Source organism: Sebastes umbrosus, chromosome 23 (assembly GCF_015220745.1).
Source record: "Sebastes umbrosus isolate fSebUmb1 chromosome 23, fSebUmb1.pri, whole genome shotgun sequence".
NCBI lineage: Eukaryota > Metazoa > Chordata > Actinopteri > Perciformes > Sebastidae > Sebastes > Sebastes umbrosus.
Window position 1 is genome coordinate 6,344,208 of NC_051291.1, and position 14,929 is coordinate 6,359,136.

Genomic DNA, 14,929 nt, shown 5'->3' on the forward strand with positions numbered 1-14,929 from the left:
GTAACATATAGGCTTGAACGTCGTAGCCTAGTAGTGTAAAGCCTCTGGGAACTCTGTGTGTGTGTGTGTGTGTTTGAATAATTCACACTTCTAGGTTTACATAGCCAGAGGGCAGGTGAGGTAATGTGGACATGACAGAGTCTGTTGCAGCCGGAGGGAAGGTGGGACACACTAGCCTGTGCATGACGGGGCCAAACATCAACTTCACACACTAATAGAGAAACTGATGTTGGTTCAATGCCCGTCTTTATTTTGGCTCCGGTTTATGGATGATAAAAACATGTTTGGTCTGGAGAAACACAGCATGCACACACACACCATAAAGCATCAGGAGATTGCAAATATCCATCAAGAGCATATCTCATCAGAGCGTTGGAGAAACAATGGCATTTCCTCAGGCGAGCCCAAATAAAATAAAAGGCCGCCCGCTCTTTTTCCTTTATTATCAGAATGAACCGCGTGGCCGTCTGTTGCTACTTCCTGCCTCACACACACATAAACAATCTTCCCTCTTGCTCACTCAACACACACGCTTAAACATATTTTACAGACATCCTGCGTAGTCCCCAAACACACAAGTTTTCCCTCTATCCCACCCTCTACGCACACACACATATTTCCCGGTCATTAGCTGCTCGTTTTGACAGCGTTTCAGGTGTTTTTCTGACTAAGCTGTCGAACTGTGTTTTGTATGTAACTCAATCTGTGCAGCAAGGCTCTTTATCCCCACCGCGGGGCTGGTTGAGTTATCGTGTCGGCTTTGACAGACAGCCCGATGGCGATAGAGGTGTTAGTGTGTGTGTGTTGGTGGGAGGGGAGATTGTGTGTGTTTTGATTCCATGTGGCAGTATTTGGCACGTTTTTTGTGAGTGTGTGTGCGCCCCTCGGTCCGCTCGCGTCCTCTGCCCTCCTCGTCTTTGTGGCTAGCTGTGGGGATCAAGTGCGTTACCATGGCAGCGGCAAGCCTATCGCCCCTGGAGACGACACCTTTAGAGAGAGGGAATCTTCAACAGCACAGAGTCGGGCGGAGGGTAAATGGGAGACTCTCATGGGGCCTCTCAAAGTGAGGGCCAAGTGCACTTTTAAGAGCAGGAGGTCAGAGCGAAGCCTGAAACTATATACAGTTGTACCGGCCCCAGTTACACAGCTATAGGACACGGCGAGAGTCTTTTATAAGGGAATTTATGGAGTTTTAAAGCAAAGATCATGGTTCAAGATTTAGTTTAAATAAGCTGAGCATATAGAAAAGCATTTGTGTGGAATTATAATTTACAGAATCCAATATTATTCTATTTTTCTTTGCCTACTCCATCGGCATAATATCACCTACTGTTTCTGTGTTCATCTAACCAGAGCTTTCTGAATCGACTTATAGTTCAGGGGGCTCACAGGAAATTGAATGATGTAAAATCTGTGTAGTGGCCCCTTTAAGAGAGGCTTAGTAAATGTTAGGTGGTTTTGTCTAACATTGTTTACATTATCACGCTTCAGAAAGTTTGGATTTGATATTGTTTAAAGCAAAATTGCATCCAAAAGTGTGACTGACAGCATGCATTGGTGTGGTTCATTCATGCAGTAAAAGTTATGCAGCGTGGGAAGTTTATATGAGCCCTGGAGCAGTTATGTACTAACAGCTGCGTTAATGCTCCTTTATCCCCTACAGATACCATAAATACATGCAGCACTTACACAGTGTGTTCATACATGTCAGTCTATGAGTTAGCAGCACATGGAACAGCTGCACCCCCACACCCACACACCCCGAGACGTTTGGGTTGCGGGTCCATTATGTACGATATCTCTTTCTCTCTCTCGGTGTTTTGCTTCCTGTCTTTATCTCATCCCTTCCTCGCTCAACTGGACTCCAAAGAGATGATAAGATTGTAATCAGCATAACTGGAGATTCCTCTATTAGAAGAGTCACTGACTCTTTAGATTTTCTCTATCGAACAAATTACCTTTTGTTGCCCTTGAAAACCTTTTATACAGTTATCGCACTTTCCCCTCTCGTTTTCTTTTCCCCACCGGTTTGAAAAGTAATTTGAGTCATTGTTTGACCCACATTTGTCAGATTTTTTAAAGGAATAGTTCAATATTTTGAAGAATATCTGAAGTTTTCATACACAAACATGAGATTAATATCCATCTTATCATCTCACTCTTGTAGTTCCCAAAATGTTGCACTGTTCCTTTAAATTTCTACTTCATTATAGTGCTAGATGTTTTCTTGAAAGTAGTTTATGGGAGGAATGATGCATCTCTTCTTCACTTTTGCAACTTAATTTCATCAAATCAAGCCACAAGCGAGATTTAATAACAAAATATAGACAGGAAAGATTTGTGAAAATTAGGAAATGAAGCAAAAAATCATGAGTTTCTCCCTTTTATTTTTCCTATTTTTTAGAGGAATTTGTCCGTCTTGCTCACTATAATATAACACACTTACATAGCATATTGTCCAATCGCTTCTGTGCTCTTCTTGCTGTGAATTTTGCACATAGAAGAGGACGATGGCTGTTTTTTTCCCCTACCCGTCTCTTCTTTTCTTCACCGTCGTTGAGCATCTTTGAACACTTTGGTTATTTGTGTTGGGGGTCTTCATTGTTCTCCGGCTGCTGGCTGTGTGGTGCCAACATTTCTTTACAGCTTCAGGCTGCAGGCTTTGCTGCTTTCGGGAACAAAACCAGATCTTTTTTTTTCTTTCTTTCACACACTGGAGTAAGTCGCTTGATCACAGGCTGCCCACTGGGGACATTCATGTGTATATTACAGCAGGATGATGGATTAAAGCTACTAAAGTATCAGGGACATTTCATAAACATTTGGCCACAAGTATGAATTATTTTCTCACACTGCCATGGTATACTCCCTCACAGTTATGACGCAGATTTCCTGACGTGCAGCACCCAGCGTGCACGTAGAATCCAAGTTACTTAACGATAAATCATGACAGTAGATTTTCAACAAGGGCCCGTCCTACTTTTCTAAAGCTGCTTCAGCCAACTGTTGGAGACGAGCAAGTTTATTTGTTCTCACGTTGGTCAGCTGCAACACCGGATATCTTTAGTCACCATGGCGATGTTAGGAGGTAAGGGTGGGAGGGTTAACACAGGTAGGCAGCTGTAGATAGAGTTCAGAGGGGCGGCTGGCCCGTTGCCAGTGATAAGGGTGTGGTTTCCTACTATATACATGCCCCACATACAGTACGAGGTGATTATAGGTTACTGACACACACACAAACAGTCTGTGAGAGGTTAGTGGGGACAAAACAGTATGAACTCTGACTCAGGATACTTTAATCTAATTTTTAAGTTTAATTTTAAATACAGTTAGTGGATCAACAGTAAATTAATCCTCAATTATTTTCATAATTGATTAATCATTTAATCAACACATTCTCTATTTTCAGCTTCTCAAATGTGAGGATATGCTGATTTTTCTTGGTCTTATATTCTAGTGAATTGAATATCTTTGGGTTTTGGACTGTTGCTCGGACAAAATAAAGACATTTGGTGACGTCCCCTAGGACTAGGGATAATTGTGATGAGTATTTTTCTCTGTTTTATGATGTTTTATAGACTCAACAGTTAATTGATTAATAATAATAAAAGTAAATAAATAAAATAAATAAATAATAAATAAATAAATTCAATTGCTGAGGAAAATAATGAATAAAAATAAAATAAAATAAAATAATTAGAATAAAATAATAAAAATAATAATTTATTAATTTAATTTTGCGTGTTGTAACAAAATCTAATAAATTACATAAAATGACAACAAAATAATAAATATGCGTGTTGATGTTTGCATCTTGGATTATGGTTGCAACTAACAATTATTTTCATTATTGATTAATGCTGATTATTTTCTAGATTAATCTATAAAATGTCAGAAAAGAGTGAAAAATGTCCATCCCAGTTCCTCAAAGTCCAGGGTGATATCTTTTAATGTCTTGATTTGTAATCCAAAACCCCAAAACATATTCAGTTTTATATGATATAAAGCCAAGAAAAGCTGGAAATCTCCACATCTGAGAGGCTGAAAACAGCATTTTCTGCCATTTTTGCATGAAAATTACCTTAACGATTATCAAAACAGTTAGTGATTATTTTTCTGTCGATAGATTAATTGATTAGTACTGTCTTGGTTTGCATCTAAGTTAACGTATATTAATTGAAAGCATCCTACAACACAGGCGTTATGTTCTAAGTTTAAAGGAGACATGATAGGGTTCACCCATGATGCCTTGCTCCTCGACCACGCCTGACATAACTACGCTATCTATTGTCACACTTCCACAGGAAAGGGATCAAATGCTCCCACAGCTTGCTCACTCTGTTTTTCTGTTCTCATCAGTGTGTGAGAGATTTTTAAGACCGTCTGTGAGTGAGTAAAAAATAGAAGACGAGGAAACGAAGTGAGATTAGAAGTGACAAAGAAAGTAGTGGCGTCAGAGGTGTTCAGTTAGCCCTCCTCTCGTCTCTGTGGAAAGTGTGAAAGTGTTTTTGGGGTGAATCAGTGGAAACAGGGCATGTTGAAGGGCGTGGCAGCGATAAACTCCCTGTGGGTTGGAAAATATGCCCGGACCGGAGCCCACCTGAGCCAAAATAGAAGACACTGCCCCCCTCTGTTGCTCTTTTTTTTACCCGTCCGCCAGTTGCTCTTTTGTCTTTCTCTTTCAGGCTCTTATTTCTGGTCAGTCCACTTCCCTATTTTTGTCCGTTGCTCTTTCTTTTCTATTTTTCGCTTTCTTTTTTTTTCCCTCTTCCTTTGTTTGCGGAGTCTCTGCCCCACCAGTATCTCATTACTCTAATCCTATTTATGAAGCAGAAAAACACATAATGCACACACATCGTCTTTCCATGCACGCCTTTCTTTTTCTTTCTACATCTCATCCGTTTCTTTTGTCCAACATTTCTATGAAATTTCTATGAAAGATGAAAATTAAACAAAATGAGCTGTTGTAAACAATTTATTCAAGAACTCAAAAACTTTAAAAAGGGATTTTTTGTCTTTAATTTTGTCATATTAAGCTGTATACTGTAAATGCACCACTGTAGTGGTTTGAAAGTCTCTCTTGCTATCGCTCAAACTGTCAAACTGTCAAAACTCTAAACAGTCTTATGTAAACGCTGCCCTGTGATCAGATCTGTGATCTGTAGTTTTATTGTTGTGTGTTGTTGTAGTCATGAGATTTACCTCTCTCCCAGGAGAGATAGCAGAGAGAGGTAACTAATCATTTTTTATCTATTGTAAGCCAATCACAGCAAGAAAATTAAATATAAAAATTTGTTTTACGCTAAATATTTTGGAAAGAAAATTTGCCATGTCAACTTTATTGATCTAAAGCAGGGGTCAGCAAGCTTTACTATCAAAAGAGCAATTTTAGGAAAAAAAAAATCTGTCTGGAGCTGCAAAACATTTGATCATTGTGATGAAGGAAACACAGTTTATAGTCTAAGTATATAGAATATAAGTCTAATGCAGTGAGGGACAAAGTGCAAATGTACTACGGAGTATTAGGGCCACATTGAGGGAAAAAACCTCTGAGATTTCCAGAATAAAGTCATAATATTACAAGAAAAAGTCGTAATATTACGGGAATAAAGTCATAACTTTACGAGAAAAAAAGTTGTAATATTATGAGAATAAAATCATAAATTTAAGAGAGAAAAGTCATAATATTACGAGGATAAAGTCGTAACATTACGAGAATAAAGTCATAACTTTACGAGAATAAAGTCTTAATATTATGAGAATAAAGTCATCTTTAAGGAGAAAAAAAGAAAATAACATGTAAAACTACTACTTTATAATATTATGACTTTATTCTCGTAATATTATGACTTTATTCTTGAAATCTCAGATTTTTTTTTTCCCTCAATGTGGCCCTAATACTCCGTCGTACCATCGTACATTACACCTACAACAATGATAAATAAAAATGAAAATGTAAACACAAAACAGTTATTAATTTCCATTTTTAAAATGGAGCCGCAGGTTGCAGACCCCTGATCTAAAGAATATTTTTTTATGTCTCGTAATGGCTCATATTTTTAGCAATGAAAAGAGGTGTTATTTAATTGGTTGAAACATTTCTCTTATTGAACTCCTCAAATTCCTTCTGCTTCCTGTTCCAAGGCCACTATTGTGAAGCGAAACGCTCCATTGAACTTCGGTCTGCAGGTTAGATATTACAAGAACTAAAGCGATTTGGTGGCCTGATTTTCTAAGCTGATCCACATTTTCTCAGATCAACATTTGTCGGCCACAGGCCTTGATGGAGGCATTAGCCTACTTTGTAATCATTAGGTGCCAGCTAATGCACACAATGGGCTTTTTGTGTCATCGTAAGCCAACAGAGGCCTGTGTACTTCTTCTCCAAGTCAGCTAAAGTCAGACAGACATTGTTTGTGTAGCTCTGACCTGCGCTGATTGAACACCAAAACTCAAGCTCAAGCCAAGTTTCTCACATTGAATAAAAAGAAAATAAAGAAAGAAATCAAGCGTTAACATTTTTAACTGAATTCAGTCGGTGGAGATTTACCATGACAATACACTGTAAAAGATTATTTTGGCACTCGGGTAGGCAAAAGGTGATTCCATGTAGTGTAGAGTGGTGTTCCCAACATTTATTATCAGAGGTACCTCCTGAGTGATATTGTGGTTTTAGCTGACGTGTGTCGCCTCACTGTGTTGAGCGATGCTCGTTCATGTCTATGTAGAGCGAGCACAAGCGCGACCAACAGGACGCTGACTTTTGTTGACTTAACGGCCGCAGGTGTCGCTGTTAACAAGCATTTCTGATTCTTACAAACAGTCCCTTTAACTATTTCAACTGCTTATACATTACTTCCAACTAACTATTTCAAGTGTGTATTCATTGCTTTTAGCTAACTGTTTCTCTTTGCTCTTCTGGTTCCTTGCTTACTATTTTTCATGCACTTGGTCCCAGGTGGTGGTGTTCAGGTGTTATAGCTCTTTATTTCAATCTAATTACTTTAACTGCTCCACAATCTTTCCCTGCCAACTGCAGAAATAACCTCCGTGAGTAAAAGTGGAATTACTGGTGTAGAGAATCCTTAGATAACCTGGATCTAATCTAATCTTTATTTTGTTTTATTTTTCAGCCAAACATCGGGCGTCTAGGCATCCCTCATGGACCCTCTGGAGAAAAGGTGGCCGTGGTTGCCGTAGACGACTGTGACATCTCCATGGCGATTCGCTTCGGAAGGCAGATCGGCAACTACTCCTGCGCCGCCCAAGGCACCCAGACCGGACAGAAGAAGTAAGCTCTCTCTTTCTCTTTCACTTATCTCTTTAGGATTTATCACTCATTATCTCCAATCCATCCCCAGCACACTCTGCACACAAACTAGTCAGACTAATAGGTAAATATGTTGTACCTTGGGGGCTACGTCAATTTGCCTCCTCTCATTCTACAACGCTCTCCTCCTTTTGTCTTTTAATCAGTGTTCATCCTCGTGGTCTTTCTGCTGTCAGACACGGCCTTAGACAACCCGAAAGCTCACCTCAACACAGGCTTAATCTGACTTACTCTGTGTTTATGTAATGAATTTTTATTTTTATAGCGTGAGACTTTTTCTTTTAATGAGTCTTATGGAGAGCTAGCATGCTGAGACATATTTAGTTTGCAGAGGGCGGGGACAGAGAGAGAGAGAGAGAGCTTCAAAGAGGAGCTAATGAGGTTACATTCCTTCAGGAACTTGTTGCACAGGTCACATACGCTGAGAGGCGTTTAGAGGATACTTGAATATACAAGTATACATGTGGTACAAACACCTAAAGATATGTTATGGAGAATGTCTAGACATGATCCAGAGTGTGGTTGAGGCACAGAGCAGGAACCACTTGGCTTTCAGTTTGATCCATCACATGCATTAAGTATCTCTTACAGTGTACTTTTACACAGTTTGCAAGGCTCTGATATCCTTGTTATAACTCAATACAGAGTCCATACCGTACTGTATGTCTCTGCAGGACATATTTGTCTGTGATTCTTTGAAATCGAGTAAAGTTTGGATTCACTACATACAGCCACAATTTCTCATCTGAATTCTTCTGATACATTTGCATGTTGCCAAATCTAGATATTTCATTATTTCAATTCTAAAAATATTTTTTTGCACAGACGTTTGTCTAAATAAAAATAAAAAATAATGCAAAAACTTTCCCTATCGTAAAATATCTTGAATCTATCAGTATTATATCAGTTGTAGTCATCAGGTTGCATTATTCATATTCAAACAAACTAATATTGATGGGTTATTTTAAAATGCATTTCCTTTTTTATGATCATGATTATTATTTAAATTACTTTTTATGTTCCACTCACTTACCTACTTATTAATATTAATATTATTATCATTATTATTATTATTATTATTAATAATAATAATAATAATAATAATAATAATAATAATAATAATAATAATAATCTATTTGTTTGTCTGTTTTCCCTTGCTTTTATTTTATTTTATTTATTTTCTCTTATTTTTCTTTCTTTTATTTATTTATTTATTTATTTATTTATTCATTCATTCATTCATTCATTCATTCATTCATTCATTCATTCATTCATTCATTCATTCATTTATTTATTTATTTATTTATTTATTCATTCATTTATTTATTTATTTCCCCTCACAGATTTATGATTATGTCAAGGCATGTTCTCTGGCTTAATCATTGATATTGTATGATAATATAAACAATAAACAATTCATGTACAGTCTTAAGCGAGTCAATAAATAAAAAGTTAAAAATATATATTTTTGAAGCAATAGAAAAGCATCTCTGTGAACTACTAAGTAAAAATATCTCTGAAGAGCTGTTGCAGTTTATGGCTCTAAAACTACAACAGAATCCCATTTGATTTATTTAGATAAGCTCCACATGCTCCTGCCTGGCCATGCAACAGTGTTTGTGCTGCATGCACACTACATGCAACGGTTTAGCATTGCATTACATTAAGTCTCTTACAGCCCTTTGGTGTTTGATGTTTTAGTAAGCAGCTTCCTACATGACCCAGTATCAGGAACCTGACTCGGTCGTGGTGATGGTAGCGGTTAACCTTGTGACAGCTTAAAACCTCTGAAACTTATTTCAGAAATGTCAGACATGCTGAGGGCTGATGCTTTACCTCAGTCGCCCTTTCTAGGGTAAAATTAATAGAAATGAACAGTCCTGAACATCATATTCCTTATTTATGATACATAGTAGTAGCATTTTTTTGTGTTATCTATTCACAAAATACGGGTTTATTCATTGTAGATACTAAATCATTGTGCATTTGTGTCCACACCTGACTCTAATTTTGTGGTTTCTTGTATTTAAAAGTATTTAACATTGACACATATTCAGTTATAAGGATTTTTTTTATCCATTTTCTGTGTCGTCTGCAGGTCACTGGACTTGACGGGACCGCTGTTGCTAGGCGGAGTTCCCAACCTACCTGAGGACTTCCCGGTCAGGAACAGAGACTTTGTGGGCTGCATGAGGAACCTCAGCATCGACAGCAAACCCGTCGACATGGCCAGCTACATCGCTAACAACGGCACCGAAGCAGGTCAGACATGCTGCTAAAGTTAACTCGTTAAAAGCTTACAATTTGTTTTATTTCTCTGTGTTTTTGCAGCCCGTAAACACATGCATACATTATACAAACAGATACTGATGATTTCTTTATGTGTTTGATGTCAAGGTTGTCCAGCAAAGAAAAACTTTTGCACGACTGACGTGTGTCACAACGGAGGAGTGTGCGTCAGCAAGTGGGACACCTACGGCTGCGACTGCCCGATCGGCTACGGAGGCAAGAATTGTGAACAAGGTAAGAAGAAGACAGAGTCAAAAGTGTCTGTGTATGTCTTTGCATTTACATATTCATATACAGATGTGTCTACCTGTATCTACATGCTCCTCTGTGAGCTTCCCAGCGAATACATGCGTGATGTGTTACCTACAGTAAGTGTGTGTCTCGAGGACTTCTAGGAAATGCCGTGTGCTTGGGAGATCAAAACGGGATAAAGAGCGCCTCCCCTGACTCAGTCTGACTCATGCAGCAACCACAATGACGGTTGACGGTGAAGCCTCTGCTTGCTGATACACAGACACTAAACATAGCCTCAGGTTTGGAGTTGAAGGACAAGAACGAACTCTGACTCACTTATCAAAACCCAGACAAAGGATGAAACTAAACACACTGACCCCATAGCTATCGCTCTGTGTTGCCAGCTCATGTTCTGTTATCATGTAGTGAAGACCTATATACAGCTCTTATAGGTAGATAGATAGTGAGGGTTATATATGTCAGTGTTATCTTGTTAGCAAAGGAAGCATAAAAGTGTTTTTATTGACGCTCCATAACTCTGTCTCATGTTCTTCTACGGTAAGCAGAGAACTTTGATTTCCTCCTTCAGGGCGAGCTTCCAAACAATGTGTGAAGGTGTGAATTCCTCTCCTTGCCCCCTCGCCTATGAGGTAGCCGCCTAGCCAGCGCCAGGCCCCAGTATCCAGTATCTGAACTGGGTCGGGATCACAGCGAGCTGGGAAGAGGTTTTTGGCTTCTCTGCTGCTTTGTTGACACTATTTGGTTTGAGGGCTTCGCAGCACGCCGAGCCCGCCACACGAGAAACAAGAGATTTGTTATCGTGGATTTTACGCTGCCAAAAATCATCCCGACTGGACGGACATGAAAAGACCTGACTCGCCCGGTCAGACTGTTTCTTCTGATTCGTTAAGATCCAATTTCAATTGCGCAGGCGTTTTTTTTAAAAAACACAAGGAATGAGTTCTGTCACGCTAACTTAAAGCAGATTACAGTCAGGCTAAATATAAGCATACTGCATACTGGAAATCACTCGCTCCTACATGGGTGGCGGTAGCTTTTTATGACAAGTGTATCTCAAGTTTGAATCTCTGGACTGGTGTCAAACAAGTTGTTGCAGTAATTAAGGATGTGTTTATAGTCAACATACCTGGTTAATACCTTTACTGTTCTTAGGAAGGTGTGAAAGTTGTTCAGGTGAGTCTCAGTTTGAATTCTAGTTGTCCTCGGCTGCTCTAGCTTTTACAGAACCGTGTGAACCTTACTCTGATCCAGCAGATTTTAAGGACCCAGATTAGCACTGTTTACCAGATTTTTTGCCCAATCTCTTAATAAAATGGGAAGAAAAGATGAGGTTTAGCATAAGGACTATTTGTAATAAAATGTTAGCATGCTTACGAGCTAAACTCACATGGTGAACCTGATAATAATTACCTGCTACCGGTTTTCACTACAATTAAAATAATAATATCATTCTTACATAGACGTTTATCATGTCCCACTCATTAATTAATTTGTGCGCAACAGATAAGTATACAAAAAGCCAGCACAGCGCACCACTGCAGTCTCTATAGAGAGTGATGTTGCGCGCGGTTAAGCCACAATTACGCACGGACGCAACAAATATCCGCTGCTTATATTAAGTGTTGTTTTGATCCACAGAACCCTCCTTGCTTATGTGCACATCAAATTTGTCGTTTTGATTAATTATTCTACACAGGTCCTTCTGCGCATCAACAGACATTTCACTCCGCTTATAACTCCCCCAGGACCTTCCGTTCCTGTCAGTCTTTCACCCGGACGGTGTCTCCATCCTGGACAAAGTGTCGTCTGAGCTCCACAATTATAATTATAATAGCCTGAGACAAAAACAAGTTGAAAAATAATGTACGTAGGCCCAGACAACAATATGTTTCCTCTGAGGGAAACTCTCTACGGGACTCCCAAACTGTCATTGCGTCATTAGGGGGATTGCTCTGTGATTAAAGGGGGTGAAAGTAGTGAATGTGATAAGTCATGATTGTCACAGCCTCTAATGCACCCCCCTATAATAATGCCTTCTTTCTGATCCCACTCCGTGCTCAAATGCGCCACAGGTGCGCCAAGTAAGCCATCCTGATGAAACTTAAGGGTCACGGTTTGAGGGTTTGAAAATATGGTCACTCTAGTTAAAGTACAGACTCACAGAGCCGCTAGCGTGGCTGTAGACTCTTTCTGTCTTATATTGTTTATAGCTGAGTCTTGATAAAGTAAATCAGAACAGAGGAGTGGCTATTTTTTTTTTTTTTACTTTATGTATGACTAAGCTTTGGTAAAGTAGTCAGACTAAAACCACTGTAGCTGCCGGTTACCAGGAACAAATATGTGCTTTGTCTCATAATTACAACTTGTGTATGTGTGTGTTTGTGAATGCTCCTGTTGAAATATGTGCCCTGGGGAACCGAGAACATACGGGGTTTATGCTGTAGATTATACACTTCCCTGTATGTTGTGCTGAAAGGTGGACCCTCGCTGTGTGTGTGTGTTTCTTGATCTCTCTCTCTCAACATCTACAGGAGCTTATATACTGTAATACAGTATGTGTTACGTCTGTAGGCTTTTCTGTGGATTTTCCGAATGTCTCTAGACATTGAATGTTTAAGAATTACTGTGTAGTAATCCTAAAACATAAAGGAGTAATTATATTTTATGAAAGCTCACATCTTAAAAAAGTGGTATTGTTACTGCAAGATCACTTTCCCATTAACCGTCTTGCTTCATGTTACAAAAATATGGATGCTACTTGTTGTTTCTATAGTTATTTCATAAATATAAATTGACATTTTGACAGATTTATCCTTAAAATGCTAATCACTAACCATGTTTTTCCCCTTACTCTCCCTCCTGTCTTGTCCCTGTCCAGTGATGCCATCTCCTCAGTTCTTTGACGGCCAGGCGAGGGTCTCCTGGAGCGAGACGGACGTTACCATCGCTGTCCCCTGGTACATGGGCCTCATGTTCCGCACCAGGCAGCCTGCTGGCACCCTGATGCAGGCCAATGCCGGACCCTTTTCCACCATAAACCTCATGGTGAGATACAGTATGAAGTGTCAACAAATTATTGTCTACATAAATGGCATCATCATCAGCATATAGTGTGAACGTTTTTAGCACTGAGTACAAGTTAGACTTAATTTCTTCGCAGTCGACTTAGAATGCTTTGTGAATGGAGATGAAAGTAAAATAACTGTCTTTCCCATCATACAGGTGAGTGAGCAACATGTCCGTATGGAAGTGTTAATGAGGCAGCAGCTGGTGGCGTCGCTGGGCTTCCTCAAAGTTCGGGTCAATGACGGGGAGTGGCACCACCTGCTGGTAGAACTGAGAAGCGTTAAAGATGGCAAGGATATCAAATACATAGCTTCTGTGTCCCTGGACTATGGCATGTACCAGGTACAGGATAATTACATCACAAATAGACAAGGATACACGCATAGATCAAGCTTTCAAGTTTCTGATTTTCAATTCTGTGTTTTTAAGCAGAAGTCCATGGAGATCGGTAACGACCTCCCAGGATTGAAGCTGCAAAGTCTTCATATTGGAGGTTTGCCTGGAGAGGGCAACCATGTCAGAAAAGGATTTGTTGGCTGCATACAGGTAAGTGTGTTTGTATTTTTCCCCTTTCTTCTTCTTGTCCTGCCTCTTTTTCCTTCATCATCAATGTGTGCCCTCCATCAGGGTGTTCGTATGGGCGAGACATCCACCAACGTGGCCAACGTGAACATGGCACAGGGCCTGAAGATCCGCGTGGAGGACGGCTGCGACCTGGCTGACCCTTGCGACTCCAACATCTGCCCTGAGAACAGCCACTGCAGCGATGACTGGAGCACTCACACCTGCGTCTGTGACCCAGGTAATATACACAAACAACATAAAACTCTATATATCGCTCAGTAAAGTTTGAGTGTCATTCCTCGCTCTTTTCTCTGTGTCCTACAGGTTATTTTGGGAAGGAGTGCGTGGACGCTTGCCAGCTCAACCCTTGTGAGCACGTCTCCACCTGCGTTCGCAAACCAAGTTCCTCACACGGCTACACCTGTGAATGTGGACAGAACCACTACGGCCAGTACTGTGAATACAAGTAAGGTCCCTGCGAGTGGTGGAGAGCTGTGAGCCCGTCAGCAGCGGCTCCTCTTCCGGTCATTTGTTCCACCCTCTACCATTTATTGCACTCATTATTGCATGTTATTGTGACCCAGTAGCACACAATGTAATAATATGTATGTCTCCAACGAATAGAAACAATTCAAAATTATTGTGGTAGTGATTTAGTAATGTTAAAATGCTAAAATTTGTAAATCTTTACTTTAGAAAATCACAAACACTTATGCAGATTGCATTTTTTTTTTTTTAAAGATAATTTTTTGGGCATTTCAAGCCTTTACTGACAGGACAGTGGACAGTCTAGAGAGGAGGGGCGACATACGGAAATGGCCGCCGCGGTTGGAACTCGTTATATGGGCAACCGCTCTACCAACTGAGCTATCGGGGCGCCCGCAGATTGCATCTTTAACTGCATTTTAGAGAAGTAATCTTTGCATGCCTAATGCTCCCTCCAAGACAGTCCTTTGTATCCGAGATGTTAAAAATGAATCGGACTAAAAATCGACTCTGCCTCCCACGGAGACAAAGCGCATTAATCTCCTTCAGTTATGTTAGGCTCTTGCTCTTTTTGTAAGGTTGCCAACGTCCTGAGTCTTTCAGAGCAGCTTTATTAGTCAGTAATCTGAGCTCGATAGTGTTTGTGTGCCTGTGTGTGAACAGAGAGAGAGAGAGAGAGAGGAAAGATCAGACATCAAAAAGAAATAATCAAACTATTAGGTGAAACTGGAATGTCTGTATACACGCAGAAAGTTGGTTCTGCATTGTAGTATTGTGAATTAGCCAGTCTTGTATAAAGAAGCAGTCATTTCCCCCTGAACCCTGACCCCTATGACACGCATCACTTCCTGTCTTAAGCAGGATGTGGGATTCCCCGCTTCACGCTTGACTGATCCTCCAAAGGTGTTTAGTCACCGCTGCCCTCATACCGCTGCTCGT

The 14,929-nt window shown here is 40.0% G+C and overlaps 1 protein-coding gene across 7 annotated transcripts in view; it reads left to right on the plus strand.

Moving 5' to 3' along the window:
• The window catches only part of celsr1a (cadherin EGF LAG seven-pass G-type receptor 1a), a 98,908-nt gene that overhangs the window by 63,008 nt on the left and 20,971 nt on the right, over positions 1–14,929 (plus strand). For all 7 annotated transcript variants that reach the window (XM_037760244.1, XM_037760243.1, XM_037760250.1 and 4 more), the window contains 8 exons: positions 7,134–7,291; positions 9,429–9,592; positions 9,728–9,853; positions 12,753–12,919; positions 13,097–13,282; positions 13,373–13,486; positions 13,568–13,742; positions 13,829–13,970. In XM_037760244.1, the coding sequence (XP_037616172.1) occupies positions 7,134–7,291; positions 9,429–9,592; positions 9,728–9,853; positions 12,753–12,919; positions 13,097–13,282; positions 13,373–13,486; positions 13,568–13,742; positions 13,829–13,970 (1,232 nt within the window). The remainder of the gene's footprint in view (positions 1–7,133; positions 7,292–9,428; positions 9,593–9,727; positions 9,854–12,752; positions 12,920–13,096; positions 13,283–13,372; positions 13,487–13,567; positions 13,743–13,828; positions 13,971–14,929) is intronic.